We start from the raw sequence: 14,770 nt of genomic DNA, 5'->3' as shown, positions 1-14,770 counted from the left end.
AAGTGTAAAGATTGTTTACATTGAGAGCAACGTTGTTTGTTGACTTGTAAATCTACAGGACCAAAGATTGATCCTCGTATCGCTTAATCGTTCAAGGTGACCAAATATTTGCTCGAAGGTTATGTTATAGATGGAATGGATCTTTGCTCGTGCTTCTATCGATAAACAAAATCGAAAATGTGTCGAGAGAGCTTCATTCGTGTGTCAAAGCTTATCCTACTCGTGTTCACACTAGAAAATGGTTTCTATAAATGTCATAAATTTCATTTTCTCTTCTCTTAACACATAAATAACCCAGTTTTTCTCTTTCCTTAACGGATATTAATTAAAATTACAAATTCTAGACAATGAAATATGTCTATTAACTAAGCTCTACACAGATTTTTAATAGTTTAAGGACACCGAATACTTAACTTATTCCTTATTGATGCTAATGAGTTGAAATTAATTTAGTAAGGATAATTCAGAATTAATTGTCACTTATGAAAGTTATCATAAATATTAATTGTGATTTATTGTAGTTCTGTACGAATTAACTGGGTTGCCATCGATAACGTAGCTTCACTAATAAAATTTGTTGTAGTCGTCTACGTTAACGATTATGATGACCTCAGACAAAATTATATGTAAATTTAATTAAGTTTTAAATAATTTAATTACATAAAAGTTTTTTAAAAAAGTTAATTAAAGTAATGATTACTTTTAATAGGTCGTGCTTTATATTTATTCGTGTAATAAATAACTTTATACACGTTTATTTTGAACCCATAAATGAAAATCTGGAATTTTTATTCGTCTCTAGTTAAGTTATTGTAAATAGAGATTCTTATAATTAATTGCAATTAATATTTACGGTAATAACACGATTTAGCCAATTATTTTCCCAATTTCTTAATTTTTCTAATGAATCGGATCAATGTTTTCCAAACGATTCGCTCTTATTCTAATAGAGGAACCTCTAAAACTCCAATTTAGAAGATTTAGTTATTAAGAAATTAAACTTTACATCATGTAATTTAAGTATAATAGATAAGTAATAATAATTTAATAATCGCATCTCTGTATTATTTTCGTGTGTAGACCCTATATTAGAGCCGGATTTTCGCGTAAACTAAACAAGTGGTAGCTTAGGACCTCATATTTTTACACGTATTATTTTTTGGTGGAGGGGAAAGACCTTTTATATGCTATAGCTTAGTGTCGCAAGCAGTCCAAGTCCAATCCTGTCCTACATTTAAACTGAATTTAAAAATATGTTAAACGTGGGAAAAACGTTAAATACGGGAATGCTAAATGGAGAATTTCTTTAAATATATATACAAAAAAAATTACATATTTGGAATATATTAGCTTAACTCGAGATTAAATAAATGTAAATGGGCTGCAATTTTCTAAGTGCAAATCTATACATTCCCACTATCGTCCGTCTCGCTGTCTGTCCGTCCGTTCTTCGTTAATCTCGAGGACGGATTTAGATAAATGAAAGATGATTTAATTTTATATAATTTAGTTAATTTATTCCTGCCAATTATTTCTAAAATTATTGACAGATTATATTGGTATTTGCATTTAAATTTTCGATGTTTATAGAATTTATTTACTCAAAACCACACTTAAATTCAATATCAACAACGATTTAGGCGACAAATTCAAAGATTTTTATTCAAATTTCATTTGTAAAATGGGATCAACATTCGATCTGTCGGAACAAATTTGAATAAGCTTAAGAATAATTCAAACTGATGCCATCGGAAACGATGACATTTAACAAATAATTAACAGCTTCCGGTCTCGTCTCATTAAAATTCATTATAAATAATTTTTGTAAAATATTTGTTACGAGATAAATTAGAAAGTGTCAAGTCTATTTGAGCAAAAGTTTTTGTATCTATATCATAAACTTCGAAGGGGATAATGTTTCTATGGAAACAAAGGAACATAACAAGTATATGCCTGCCGGTCTTCGGCATCATCCGGCCATGGGATTTGTATCAAGCCTCTTCATCTCTCCTTCTTTCTCTTCTAGATAAGATGCTCACTCTCACGTTTTAACAATATCCTTCCCATTTCCTACACTGCATTTAACACAGCAATGTTTCCATATTGATACTTTAATACGTACGCCACCGAGGAAACTATTCTATTCTACTGTTTCTCCCATTAAAAAAGTATTAAAACATTGAAAAGTCACATTATTTTCTCCTTAAATAATAACTAGACTTATCGTAATTCATATTTTTAAAACAAATTTTGTTTATAATTCTAGATTATTATTAAGACAAATATTTATTCAACAGATAAAATTCTTCACTTAAAAAAAAAAATATATATATATATATATATCTTGTATTTATTCTTCACAAATATTTATTTACTTTAAAGAAAATCAATGAGATGAGTCATTTATTCATAAATAGACCCATTTAAAATGGTAATTATATATAATATGTATCGAAATGAAAATTAGGTGAAATAATTTTTAGTTGAAACTGGAGGAAAAACGTTGTTTCGACTTCACAATTTTATTATATTTTTGAAAATATAATGAAAATAATGACGAATTTCCCGACGAAAGGTTTATAAAACGATAAAAAATGTTGTTTATAATTGACATTTTGTAAGATACAATCGATGACGTGAATGGTCAGAAGATAAGATCTTAAGATGTTTCAAGCTGTTTCTCCAAAGGACAAAATCCTACTCATGCAATTCCGATGGGAATCTCTATATTTTTCTTCCCTTTTTTCCGGATATGAACTCGATTTAAACAACTGTTATTGCTTAGATGATTAATATCCATAAATGCCACCTCCTATAATTCATTTATTATCGGAAAAATCGTACAGTTTAATCTTAATTAATGAATAAAATTTTCTATAGATAATGAACCGCCATTTGCAGAGGGGAAGATAAGAAGAACTGGCGCGTTATCGGACGAGAATTCAATTTGTTCTCTCGTAGAATATATATTTTCAATGATAGCCAAATTGCGTGTGTGTCGACAGAATTACTCTCGGATAACATTAATACACGATAAAAACTTCTCTGACATTTAGCCCAATATGTTTACTTGTAAATAGTACGAGATCTTGTACGACGATTGTACCAAAAGACGAGTCTATCATTTAAATTATCATCTTATATACACAAATATATAAAGTTGATATGCACGAAATATTTTCCACTCGTTCGTGTTTATATAAGATAAATCGCTAGAAAAATATTTAAAATATATAATCAATGTAGAAAAATGAATAATATTCGAAATTTTAATTATAATTAATTATTTTACTCATTTAAATTGATTTTATTTCTTGTGTAAAAGAAAATATATATGTATGTATGTATGTATGTATATATTTTCTGTTACGGGAATTGAAGTATAATCGAAACTTGTGTCGAATGGAAACATCGTCGAGATTGTTGCTATGACAACTAAAGAATAGAAAACGAAGTATAATATAACCAATTCTTCAGTTGTCATTGTGATTTGATAAAAAATTTATTACCTTTTCTTCCATGCTTACCTTCAGTCAGGGGGAAAAATATACGAGAAACTACAATATAAAAGCGTTTTCCCTCCATCAGATTTTAAGGAAAATATATATATATATACATATAAAGTGTCGTATTGTTACAAATTATATATAAATTGTTATCTTCATCAGCCAGAATATTATATATTTTATTATGGGAAATATTTTAAAATATTCTTTTCAAATAAATTGCAAATTGCTAGAAGTCACTTAAAAAATAAAATATAAGAAGCAACTTTTATTATTTTAATTTATATTTTGTTTTATTACAACACTTGCAACACTAATTTATTTTTATTAATAGTTTAATTCAGAAAATTAAGGTTAAAAGATTAAAAAACAAATTTGGAATGTTTGATTTAGTATTTTAAAAACTGTGTAAATAAAATAGAACAGAAAAATTATTTTTACTGCAGATTTGTTTACATTTGATTTGGGGAAAAAAACCTTTAATGGTGCAGGTTTTTTTTAAAAATAATATTAAAATAATAGTTTAAAAAATTTTTAAATATTTTTTATGATAAATTTTTCATTAGTGGATGGGAAGAAGATTGAATGCCTCGCGTAGAGAAATTGTCAAACTAGAAAACCCATTTTTAATAAAATATAAACCGTTTTCATATATCAAATTTATATGTGAATTAACGTCACGGAAATGATCGATCGTTATTTAATTCTCTTAGCATAAAATTCATCAGCTGTACAATTGTTTAATTCGTAGTTTTATTTAGAATTAATCATGTAAAAATTCTATTTATATAAATTATTAATCGTGAAAAATTTACCAATCGATTCGAATTAAAAGAAGAAAAAGAAAAAAAATTTCTCTCGTGTCGAATAACAAAATAATATTTTCCTGTTGATTCGGGTATGAAGTCTAACGGTTTTTTAATATGTTGACAACCGGTAGCAGATTTATCAGGAAGCTAAACAAGCAACTACTTGGGGCCCCTTTCAACTGGGGGCCATTTATAATTTTTTAAAAAAATATTAAGTCGTAATGAGTTTAATTCTTCTTCGATTTTTGCCTTTCTTCTTACTTCTTTTGTTATTTAGTTATTTTTATTGCAAGGGGCCCGAAAAATTGAAATCGCTCGGGGTCCCTTCGAAGGTAAATCGAGCACCGGTGACAACATTAGTGTAAAATTAATATCCTTACTTGTTAAAGAGTTATAAATAAAATTTATAAGTAGACTTTTATTACGAAAACAAGCTTCTTAAGTAACTTTTCTTACCACGTTATGCCCGGCAGCAGATTATGAGATTTTTGTATTTCGGCCGATGTTTATCTTGTAAGAATTATCAAGAAAAGTTTGTTGTCCGATATTAAATAAGAAAATAAAAATGAAAATAAATCATAACTAGATTACACAAGAAAGCAATTACAGTTGGAATATCCACGCCCGAAGTAATAGAACAATTCCCGAACAGGAAAAGAGTTTCAATCTACATCAAGGGATTAATGAGAATCATCAATGAAGTTTGCAAGTAGTATTCAATAATCCCGTTATAGTACTAGACCACTTGCTCGAATTAATTGTTTGACGAAGCAGAATATATTCTCGGAAACATAAAATTAATGGCGACTCATAAAAGAATGGAGAAAATTTCTTACTTCGAGTTTTGTAGGTAGAAATCGGGAGATTTATTCACTTTATATAATTTTATATTCTATGCCTGGTATATAAAATACAATGAATTTTTCAGAAAAATAAATATAAAATGAATTCCGATTTAGGTAAGCGAGAATAAATTTTTATAATTGAAGTTTTAAAAGAGTAATACGAGAGTAATAAGATTTTCTACTTACTGGTATACAATTCTCCGAAATGAACGTATTTCAAAGAATGAAGATCAATATCTTTATGAAATTTTTTTAAGTTCTAGAAAATCTATTTTTAAGAGAATTCTCTCTGTTATGCATTGATTAATTGATAAATGCAAACAAAAAGTTTCTCTGATATAATGCTTAATGAGTACTTAGTTACGCTCGTAGTGAAGTGATCTCTTCTCCGCACATTCAATATAAAATTATACGAGTTTTTCTTATAAAATATTAGACTAGAATGATTGTTTAACAAATTTAAAAATTATATTTTGTTTGCTTCTTCGTGTATTTCCTAAGCAACAAGATTATATAACAGCTCGGCAGTGCTTCTTGATAAAATTCCAGATTGATGTTTATAATATTTTTATACATTTAAAAAACAGTTTTCATATTTTAACGTTATTAAATATTTTATATTTTATAAAATAATCATATATATATTTTTTACGCTTAAAAATCTTAATGACGTTGGTTCAACAGGTACGCAAAACTTTTTTTCGTATACGAAGCAAAAATTACACGTTATTACATAATTATTAATAGTTTTCCGCCATCAAATTACCGCCAACGGAAAAAAAATGGATGATTTGGTTTAGCCATAGCGGAACTTACCTTGTTTTTTTACTATATATTAGTGTTTCTTCCGTAACTTTACTGTCTACAGATGTAGTAAAGTAGTGAATGAATTGGCAAATGCATACGTCAACTCTTCCTCTTGGTATCTGTGGCGTGCGTTCGATGTAATTCTCTGCACTATCTCCCGCTCGAGAATCTTATTGGTTCATACCACCACCCACACTTCGGCAAGTGGCTGCCCCCACCTTTCCTACTTAGCCTCTATAGTTTCTCTATTGACTGGTAGAGGGTGTTCCGTCGCAGTTATAAATTTCATCTAAAGTATATAGTAGAAAGGTACTCTTTCGTGTTTCCAGAGAATATTTCACTCAAAAATCGATTCTTTTTTAAATAACGTTTTAACTAAACTCCTTCACGAAACGTGTCAAATGACCGTTGACGTAAGTTAACGGCCGTTTTTTTAAAACGGCCGTCAACTTACGTCAAATACAAACTAATCGTTTTCAATAATTACTCATTGAGCGTAATGAACATACAAAAACTAAATCCGGAGCTTAACTTTAATAAAATTATTTACACATATATATATTCACTATTTATTTTGATTTTTACATAAACATATATAAAATTCACTCCAATTTATATGTTTTATATAATAAGTAATTTAATTATTTTTGAAAAAAATCATATAAATAAATTTATATCGATACTTGATACATGCTGCCATCTCGAATCCGAAACTCGTATCACGTTTTCGGGTTACGAATAAATTTCTTTCGTTAAAATAGCAATAAAAGAAGATTACAAGAGCCAAATTTTGATAGATTTAAAATAATAAAATTCGCATAAAAATAAATACAAGATTTCTAAAGAATGGCCATTTAAAGAATGTATTTCTAAGCAAATATTACAGGAAATTATTAAAAAAAATTCATTGTAAAAGTTTCTATGATAATTATTAACTTATTAAAGAGAAAAACAATTATAATTGTTCTTTATATAATCTAATCAGAAGCTTTATAGTCGAAGTAACTCGGTATGTCCTACATTACTTCATTTTTCTGTTCCGTCTCCATATCAAATTATTGATTTTATATCAACATCTCAAATATAGAAACTGTTGATTTTTATCTAGGAAACTATCTATTGTTATTTTTCTTTTATATATTTAACTCGAACTGCCATTTAAAAAATATATAAAAAAAAAAAACTGCAGCTTATATCTCTTTAAATCTCATTGAAGATAACAGGATGTTCGTTCATGGATTGTTGGATATCTGATATCTGCACTTTTATTTTTACTCAAGCGTTGATTGAAACTGATGGAGAAGTATCAGCAGAATTTACAACGATAAAAGAATCTATATAGAATTTTTCAAAATTTAATGTAAAATAATAATAAGAATAATAACTCGCCGATAAATGATTGATGATAATTTCGATTATAATGCTAAATTATATTGTTATAAACAATAAATTTCCAGATATTCAAAGTTAAACTCGGCAAAGTTTTATTTTAAAAATAGTTGAGAAAATAATAATATTATTATTAGATGATATGAAATTTTAAAATTAATACAAAAATATCGTAATAAACGTAATAAATTATTTATAATTACGTCATAAATGATGAAATATAGAAAATTGTAAAATATTTAGTAACAAAGTAGAATAGAGCATTTAGTATAGAGTATAATGTAGAACATATAGAGTAGAATACAGAGCTTACAGTATAGAACAAGCATGGGCAAATGCGACTCCTTTCGAGTTACATGCGGCTCTTGCTGAAAGTGCTATCCTTCCCAGCCTTACCATACTATCCGCCACGACAGTACAGAACTGCGGCTCCCATGCATTTTGCAAAACCTACATTTCGGCTCCCGTTGAACTCCTGCTTTCCCACCTCTGGTATAGAGCATTTAATATAGAGTAAAATAGAGCAGTTAATATAGAATATAATATAGAACGTTTAGAGTGGAATACAGAGCTTAGAGTATAGAGTATTCAGTATAGAATATAGAGTAGAATAGAGTATAGAATAACTTTTCTTACTTGAATATAAAAAGTAGTTTTAAATTCGAATAAAAGAAGTGGAGCAAAAACATGAATTAACAAATATAAAGTCAAAAACTCCTAAATATATTCACAACTTCTTATTTATAACAGCGTAAAAATACCTCTATTTATTAATAATAATGATGCTATTAAGAAGTTTCCCCGGAATACAAGCCAACTACTGAAAACAGTTTATAAATTAATTAGGTGTTTAGATATTAACCTTTAGAGAAACAAGAAAGTTGAGGGATAATTGTATTTCAATTCATATGAATTTCCATTTAAGATGTTAAATTTCTAATGAAATAAAATATTTATATTTTTAAAAATTAATTAGATAAAATCTTTTCTAAGTTCCAATTTAAAAATGAATGTTTTGTGTTTACTTCATCTCATTTATTTTGTATGAAATTGTTAAATTTATAAAAGAATTTATCAGAATTATAATTGAATAGATATATAAAGCTACAAATCTGGCGTAAATACATAATATGATATGTAAATTAAAATAAATAATAAATAACTATTACTTATTTTCTATTTTGTATTGGAATTAAAATTTAATATTAACTCAAAGAATTGTTTCTTTATTTAGTTACATTATGAAAATTTAACTTATTATTATAGATAATAAAGAGAAGGAAGATTTAGTTACTATGGTGATGAGACTAAATCGATTCTGGACATAGTACCTGAGGTATCACCTGTTGAATAACCTTTGACATCTTACTCGTCTTCCTGGCCCCGGTTGACCCAATGTAGGCCTGGCAGAATCCATAATGGGCTTGCCGAAAAGAGGCCCTCTTAGTGACTCTTAGGGCGAGAAGAATTTTTTTTAAAATGATACCTTACACCAGTTTATAATTTTCATTCTAATTCACTATAATTTAAAATTAAATTTTGATGTTTATTTTTAAAATATAAAACTGACTTTTTCTATTTTGAAAGAGGAAGGAAACACAAAAAAAAGTTTTATTTTTGTTCTTTTTTCCTAAATTATAGAGTCTTCATTGGGTGAAGGAAGTTACTATTATATTTTTTGTAACTTTTAAATATTCATATCATATTATATTTATTTAATTAACATTAACAATACTTTCTACAGTAGTTTATTACAGAGGAAAAGTTCGAAGGATCTCGAGAGATCGCAACAAATTCTGTTCAAAAGATAAAACTATTATTAACAATAATCTGTCATAAGTGACTTGTCACTAACTATGTTGTCATGGCAACTAACGGCTCGTGAACACGCTTCGAAAGTGTCACCAATCTGTCTTATCATTCTTTAACCAACTTTCTTAACCTTTCTTCTTCAAACTAACGCCTCAACTTTCTCCACTTACAAAACTATGTTTCAAATAACACTTAAGTGAGATATTTTTATTAAACTAAATGGAATCTAAAAACAATTTCGGTCTGCAATTTTTAATCATATTTTTCATTTATTTAATTTAAAATGTATGCTTTCCACCTCAAATTAGTAGCGCCTTACCCCCGTACATAATACTTTTCCTGTTGGCAACAAAGTCCTGCCGGTCATTATCCAACTCCTTACAGAGGAAAATTTTTCGTGGCTTCCGCTTCGCATAAAAAGTTGTTCGTATATAGTTAATCTAAGCCTTCCATATCCGGTCTTGACTTTCATTTATCTAACTCCGTTCTCGAGATTAAGGAAAGACAGACAGACGGACGACAGTGAAAGTTTATAAGTCTACACTTTTTAATTGCAGCCTAATTAATTAACAAGAGCATATAAACAACTATTAATTTGATTTAGTCGAATGGGCCATTCATTATGGATGATTATTAAACAATATCCACTCAAATACGCCTCCATTACCACATTTTTACTTTTATTTTTCCAGAAAGTATTCAAATTACAGAGTTATTCAAATCATTTATAAAAGTTAAGTTTAACGTAAAAATTATAAAGAATGTTATCTTAAGAATTTACATTTTAAAATTATAAACGAAAATATTTTAAAGAAAATTAAGAACTTTTTTCCCTGTCCTGCAATTTTAAAATTGCCATTGTCGTCCGTCCGTCCATCCATCTGTCTGTCTAACTCCGTTAATCTCCGGAACGGAGTTAGATAGACAAAAATCGAGAACAGATACGAAAATTTATCGAATAAGATTCTGTGGTAAAAATATAATAAATAATTAAGAATTTTTTACACATTAATTAAAACAATATTTTAATATTTATCGTCGATACAACGATTGTATTTGAAAGCAATTTTTAAAAATGGAGTATTAATAATCAATTTTTATGGTAGTTAACAGAAAAATAGCAATTTGTTTTAGATCTATGGAGTCTATCGATTGAGAAAAACATAATTAAAACTCCCACGAAAACAGTTTTATAATTTCCTGTAGAAAGAGCTTTTCCCCTTCGAATGTGTATTTTAAATATATATATTAGCTTATAGAAAGTTTAATATTATTTATTTTTTATTAAGCGCCAATGCTATATATTCGGTACATTTTCAACCCTTAAATTTATCATCGTGTAGTTTTTTATACTTACGAATTTATACATTTAAACTTCCTTTATTACTTTTATAGAAATAAAAGAAATTCTTTAATTTCGTACGCTTATTTTTTATTTTAGGACATTCTCCTTATAAATATTTTCTTTCATTCTTTTAAATATACACAACGTTTTTACAGAAGAATAACCAAAATAAGTTCGAAAAGTATTTTAGCGCCATCTTTTAACAAAATTTCAAAACAATATTTAAAATATAGTACAGTATTTATGTAATACAAAGTTAAAACTAATTCTTTCTAAAGAATAAAAATAAAATTATTTATGCATAAATATTAGCAATTATTTTTCTGCGTGGCGATAGAATTGATGCGGAGCCGGAAAGAGGTGATCCTTACACTGGCAAACCACGGAAGAGATCTTTGAACTTGCCGATATAAAGAGGAGCTCCCAGAGTCTTCTGTTCGTTTTTGGTCCGATTTTCCGTTAGGCGCAAGCCATGCCGATTTTCTCCCCGTAAATATTCATTAGGCCACTCGGGGAACCGGGAATCGTCACGTCGACACCAACCTATTTCGAAAACCGAGTGGCGAACTTCCGTTTTGTATTGCATTTTGAATTCGTCGTGGCAATTAACAGAAAATGGCAATATTTCATCAAAATCAGTTCGTTAAATTTTGAGAACGAACTCAATTCCGTAAGCTACGTAGAAGACGTACTAGCCATCTCGGGACGTGCCATTGTCCAGATGTTCTGTCGCTTTTGTGCTATGACCTTATACACTCGTTGCCATAAAGACTAACGCACCGAGAAGGAGTTGTCGGAATCTAACGAAATTGTACACGTGTGAACGTAACGGTAATCTAAGTGATTACAGAACGAAAGCAAAAGGATCATTTATTGCAGTAAAATCTGCAAATGAAAGGAGGTTCCGTTACTCCGTTGGGCCACCTCTAGCGTCAATACGCCATGCAATACGGACAGGAATGGAGAGATACGGGTGCCGTATACTGTCCCGCAACATCTTGGTCCTCTAGTTCGGCCAAACTCCTAGGCATGATTCGATGGGTGACAAATCGGGAGACCGGGCAGGCCGGGGAAGTGGCAATGTGGCAGAGGCAGTCCCCCCGACACCCTTGCCGCCTGTGGTCGAGCATCGTCCCGTTGGAAAATGGATCTCGGGAGTCCTTAAACGAGAGGTAACACGTGTGGCTGCGGGATGTCACTAACGTACCACTACGTCGTGGTCCCTTCGATCACTATTAGAAGTGACCGGTTGTCTTACGTGATGGCACCCTAGATCGTCACACCGGCTTTGGGGGCGGTGTGTGGCTCCAAAGCATAAGCAAGCTCCAGGCGTTCACCACACGGCCGTAGTCAGTGTCCAAACTTAATCTGAATTTGTTGCTGCGGTCCAATCCCGTCGGAAGCGACACCACTTCCAAACGAAGGCGACGGTGAATGGCCGTCGCCTTCGTTTGGAAGTGCACCGATATGTAATGGGCAGAGCGTCCCGAGCCCGGGCGCCGTGTGTGCCAGCTGTCTCTCGTCCACCGGTTCCGACACCTCCTCGCAGTGTTGTCAGAAAGACCTCGGTGGTGGGCCATCCGGCTTCTCTTTACCCGATGATCCTTCCCCTCTCAAACTCGGTTAGTTGTTCCTACGGTTTTCGATTGCGACGTAAAGGCATCTCTAGTGATACGGCATCCCTCCGCAACAGGTAAACTACAGACGAGATGCCTTGGTGCGCTTTTCATAGGCTAACGGAGATACACTTTAATACCCTCTGCTGGCTTTACGCCACGAGCCATGGCGCTATAACTCTAATCACTTCTTTATCTATTCGAGTCTTATCTGCATTCCAAGTTTCGCGGCGATACCACAATTCCTCTGTACGCTAATTTTTATGGCAACGAGTGTATTTCAAAAACCAAGTGGCAAACCCTCACTTTTTATTACATTTTTGGATTCCCCGTTGGAGTTAATGGAAAATGGCAAACATTATCAAAATCGATCGATCGAATTTTGACAACGAACACAATTCCGTAAGTCGTATAGAAGAGGCTTGGCGAACCCTCCGCCTCGATTAAAATTAAGCAATGTTATATTCTAATTATATATTCGCTTGTATATTTTTATTATTGTATATTTTTGTATATTGTATATTTGTTTGCTTGTATATTTTTATTATTAGTAAAGGTATTATCTAGAAATTAAAGTATAAATTTTGTAAAGTAAAAAAGTATTTGGCATAATTTTTTTCTGTATTATTGATATATATAATTGTTGAAAAGCTTGTATGCCCAATAGATAAGAGGATGAGTCAATAAATTTAAATTAAACCGAATCGCAATTAATTAAATCGATCCACCATCGATCGATTGCCCGGTGGCGCGACTGTGATTTTGATGGTACCGGCAAAAAAGTTTCGGGACCTCCTACCCGTCTAGCTCCCCGGTGGCCAAGTGGTTAAAGTACTTAAAAAGTCCCATTAAAAGTTATTAAAAATAAAAAGTATTAAGTTTAAGCTACTTTTAATAAATACGACTGTTAACAATAAAATGAACTTCTTTCAAAACAATATCTGTATTTTACATCTATTGTGCAACAATAACTTTGTGTACTGCAAGTATACTACGTCCATTTAACTCTGAGATCAAAGTCAAAATTATAAAGAGTTGTTACAGGTTGGTTAAACAGTATTATAATGACAAACAAGTCTATATCAGGCATTGCATAAACAAAGCTGATATTTTGAAGCTTGCGTAACTAATTTTAATGGAAAAGATTTAAAGTAAAACCAGCAATTATTTATTATGGCATGGTCACAATGCCGCCGGGCTGCAATTTTTAATCATATTCGCTCCGCCTCGAATTAGTAGTGTCTTGCCCCCGTACATCATACTTTTCCTTTCACAATAGAGTAGTGCCGGTCACCTATCTAACACCTTTCGGGGGAAAATTTTTGAATCGAAATAATATGATTTTCGGTTTGTTTTATAGTTAATAGTGCCTCCTACCTTTAAGCTTTCGTCTATCTAATTCCGTTCTGGGACAGACATCTGACGGACGACAATGGGAATTTATAGGTCTACAATTTTTTTCAAATTGCAACCCAATAAATTACATAATTAACTTCAATAAAGATGCTTAATATATTATAATTTCATTCACCTTTTGGTTAATGTAACCCTTGGTGCCAAAATGGCGGCTCGTCTCTGATTCCAGCAAGGAAGCAGTGGGACGCACATTCTAACCTAACCTAACCTATTCTAATAATTTGGTTTGCTAATAATTATGGTAATTTATTAGAAAAGGTTAGGTTAGGTTAGAACGTGCATCCCCCACTGTTTCCTTGCTGGAGTAAGAAACGAGCCGCCATCTTGGCACTAAGGGTTACATTAACCAAACTTTTAAATATAGATTTCAGATTTATTTTGTACCTTAATTTATCTATAATTAATTTTTTTTGGTAACTATTTCAATTGCGTACAAGTATAAATGCTTGAGATATAAAGACGAGTAATTCTACTGTAAACGATAAATTATTCTTTTTCTGCAGAAGAATGGATGAGAATAAACCAAGATTAAGAGATAATCGTTTATCTACGGGGTAATTATTATCACATTTTAATGTAATAATAATTTTAAAATTTCACCACGAAGATACTGTATTTACTATATTTTTCCGTTTTTATTTAGCGGAAAAAATAAAAAAACAGTGAAATGGGACGAATTTAGCATCAAACAAACATGGCGACCGTCCCAGAGAGACTCTGGCGATACGGAAATCAGAGGTAACAAAGAACACGAGGAATACGTGAATGAAGACCATGGCGAATTAAACGTTGAAATGTCGAGAAATGAGTGAGTTAGCAACTTCATTAGCAAATTCTAAACTGTAATACTTTTAAAACAACTTCGGTTCCAAGTAAAAGTATTAATAATTTAAATTTTAGTCTCGAGTCATCTGCAGTACAACCGAAAACATGCTCCGGAAACAACGACGAAAATCTGCAGGATTCCGGTACTTCAACTGATCATTATCAGTTAAAAGTTTAAAATTAAAAATAATAAATTTAAAAAATAAAGTTTTAAGAATTTTTTATTTATTTATTTATTCGAATAGCTGCAACCCGGACATTCGAACGGAAGAGAAAATTACACTACGACGAGTATTACGTTGCAAAACTGGTGAAAGATCTTTTCGGTGATCAAGATATAGAATTTATATAAATTTCGGCAATTCTTTTACCGTTAAAATTCGGACTTAAATAAATTCGG

General features: G+C 30.7%; 1 protein-coding gene across 1 annotated transcript; it reads left to right on the top strand.

Annotated features, from left to right (window-relative positions):
• The first annotated feature begins 13,081 nt into the window (after nt 1–13,081).
• LOC136969352 (putative protein phosphatase inhibitor 2-like protein 1) lies at nt 13,082–14,770 on the top strand. The gene is made up of 5 exons (XM_067263481.1): nt 13,082–13,173; nt 14,049–14,099; nt 14,189–14,353; nt 14,446–14,513; nt 14,616–14,770. The coding sequence occupies exons 2-5, from the start codon at nt 14,053–14,055 to the stop codon at nt 14,720–14,722; spliced, it is 387 nt and encodes a 128-aa protein (XP_067119582.1). The 5' UTR covers nt 13,082–13,173; nt 14,049–14,052; the 3' UTR covers nt 14,723–14,770.

The sequence above is a fragment of the Centruroides vittatus genome, unplaced genomic scaffold (assembly GCF_030686945.1).
Source record: "Centruroides vittatus isolate TY-2023 unplaced genomic scaffold, ASM3068694v2 contig_1776, whole genome shotgun sequence".
Lineage (NCBI taxonomy): Eukaryota > Metazoa > Arthropoda > Arachnida > Scorpiones > Buthidae > Centruroides > Centruroides vittatus.
Note: the sequence above shows the minus strand (reverse complement) of the source record. Positions and strands in the feature narration are given on the sequence as shown.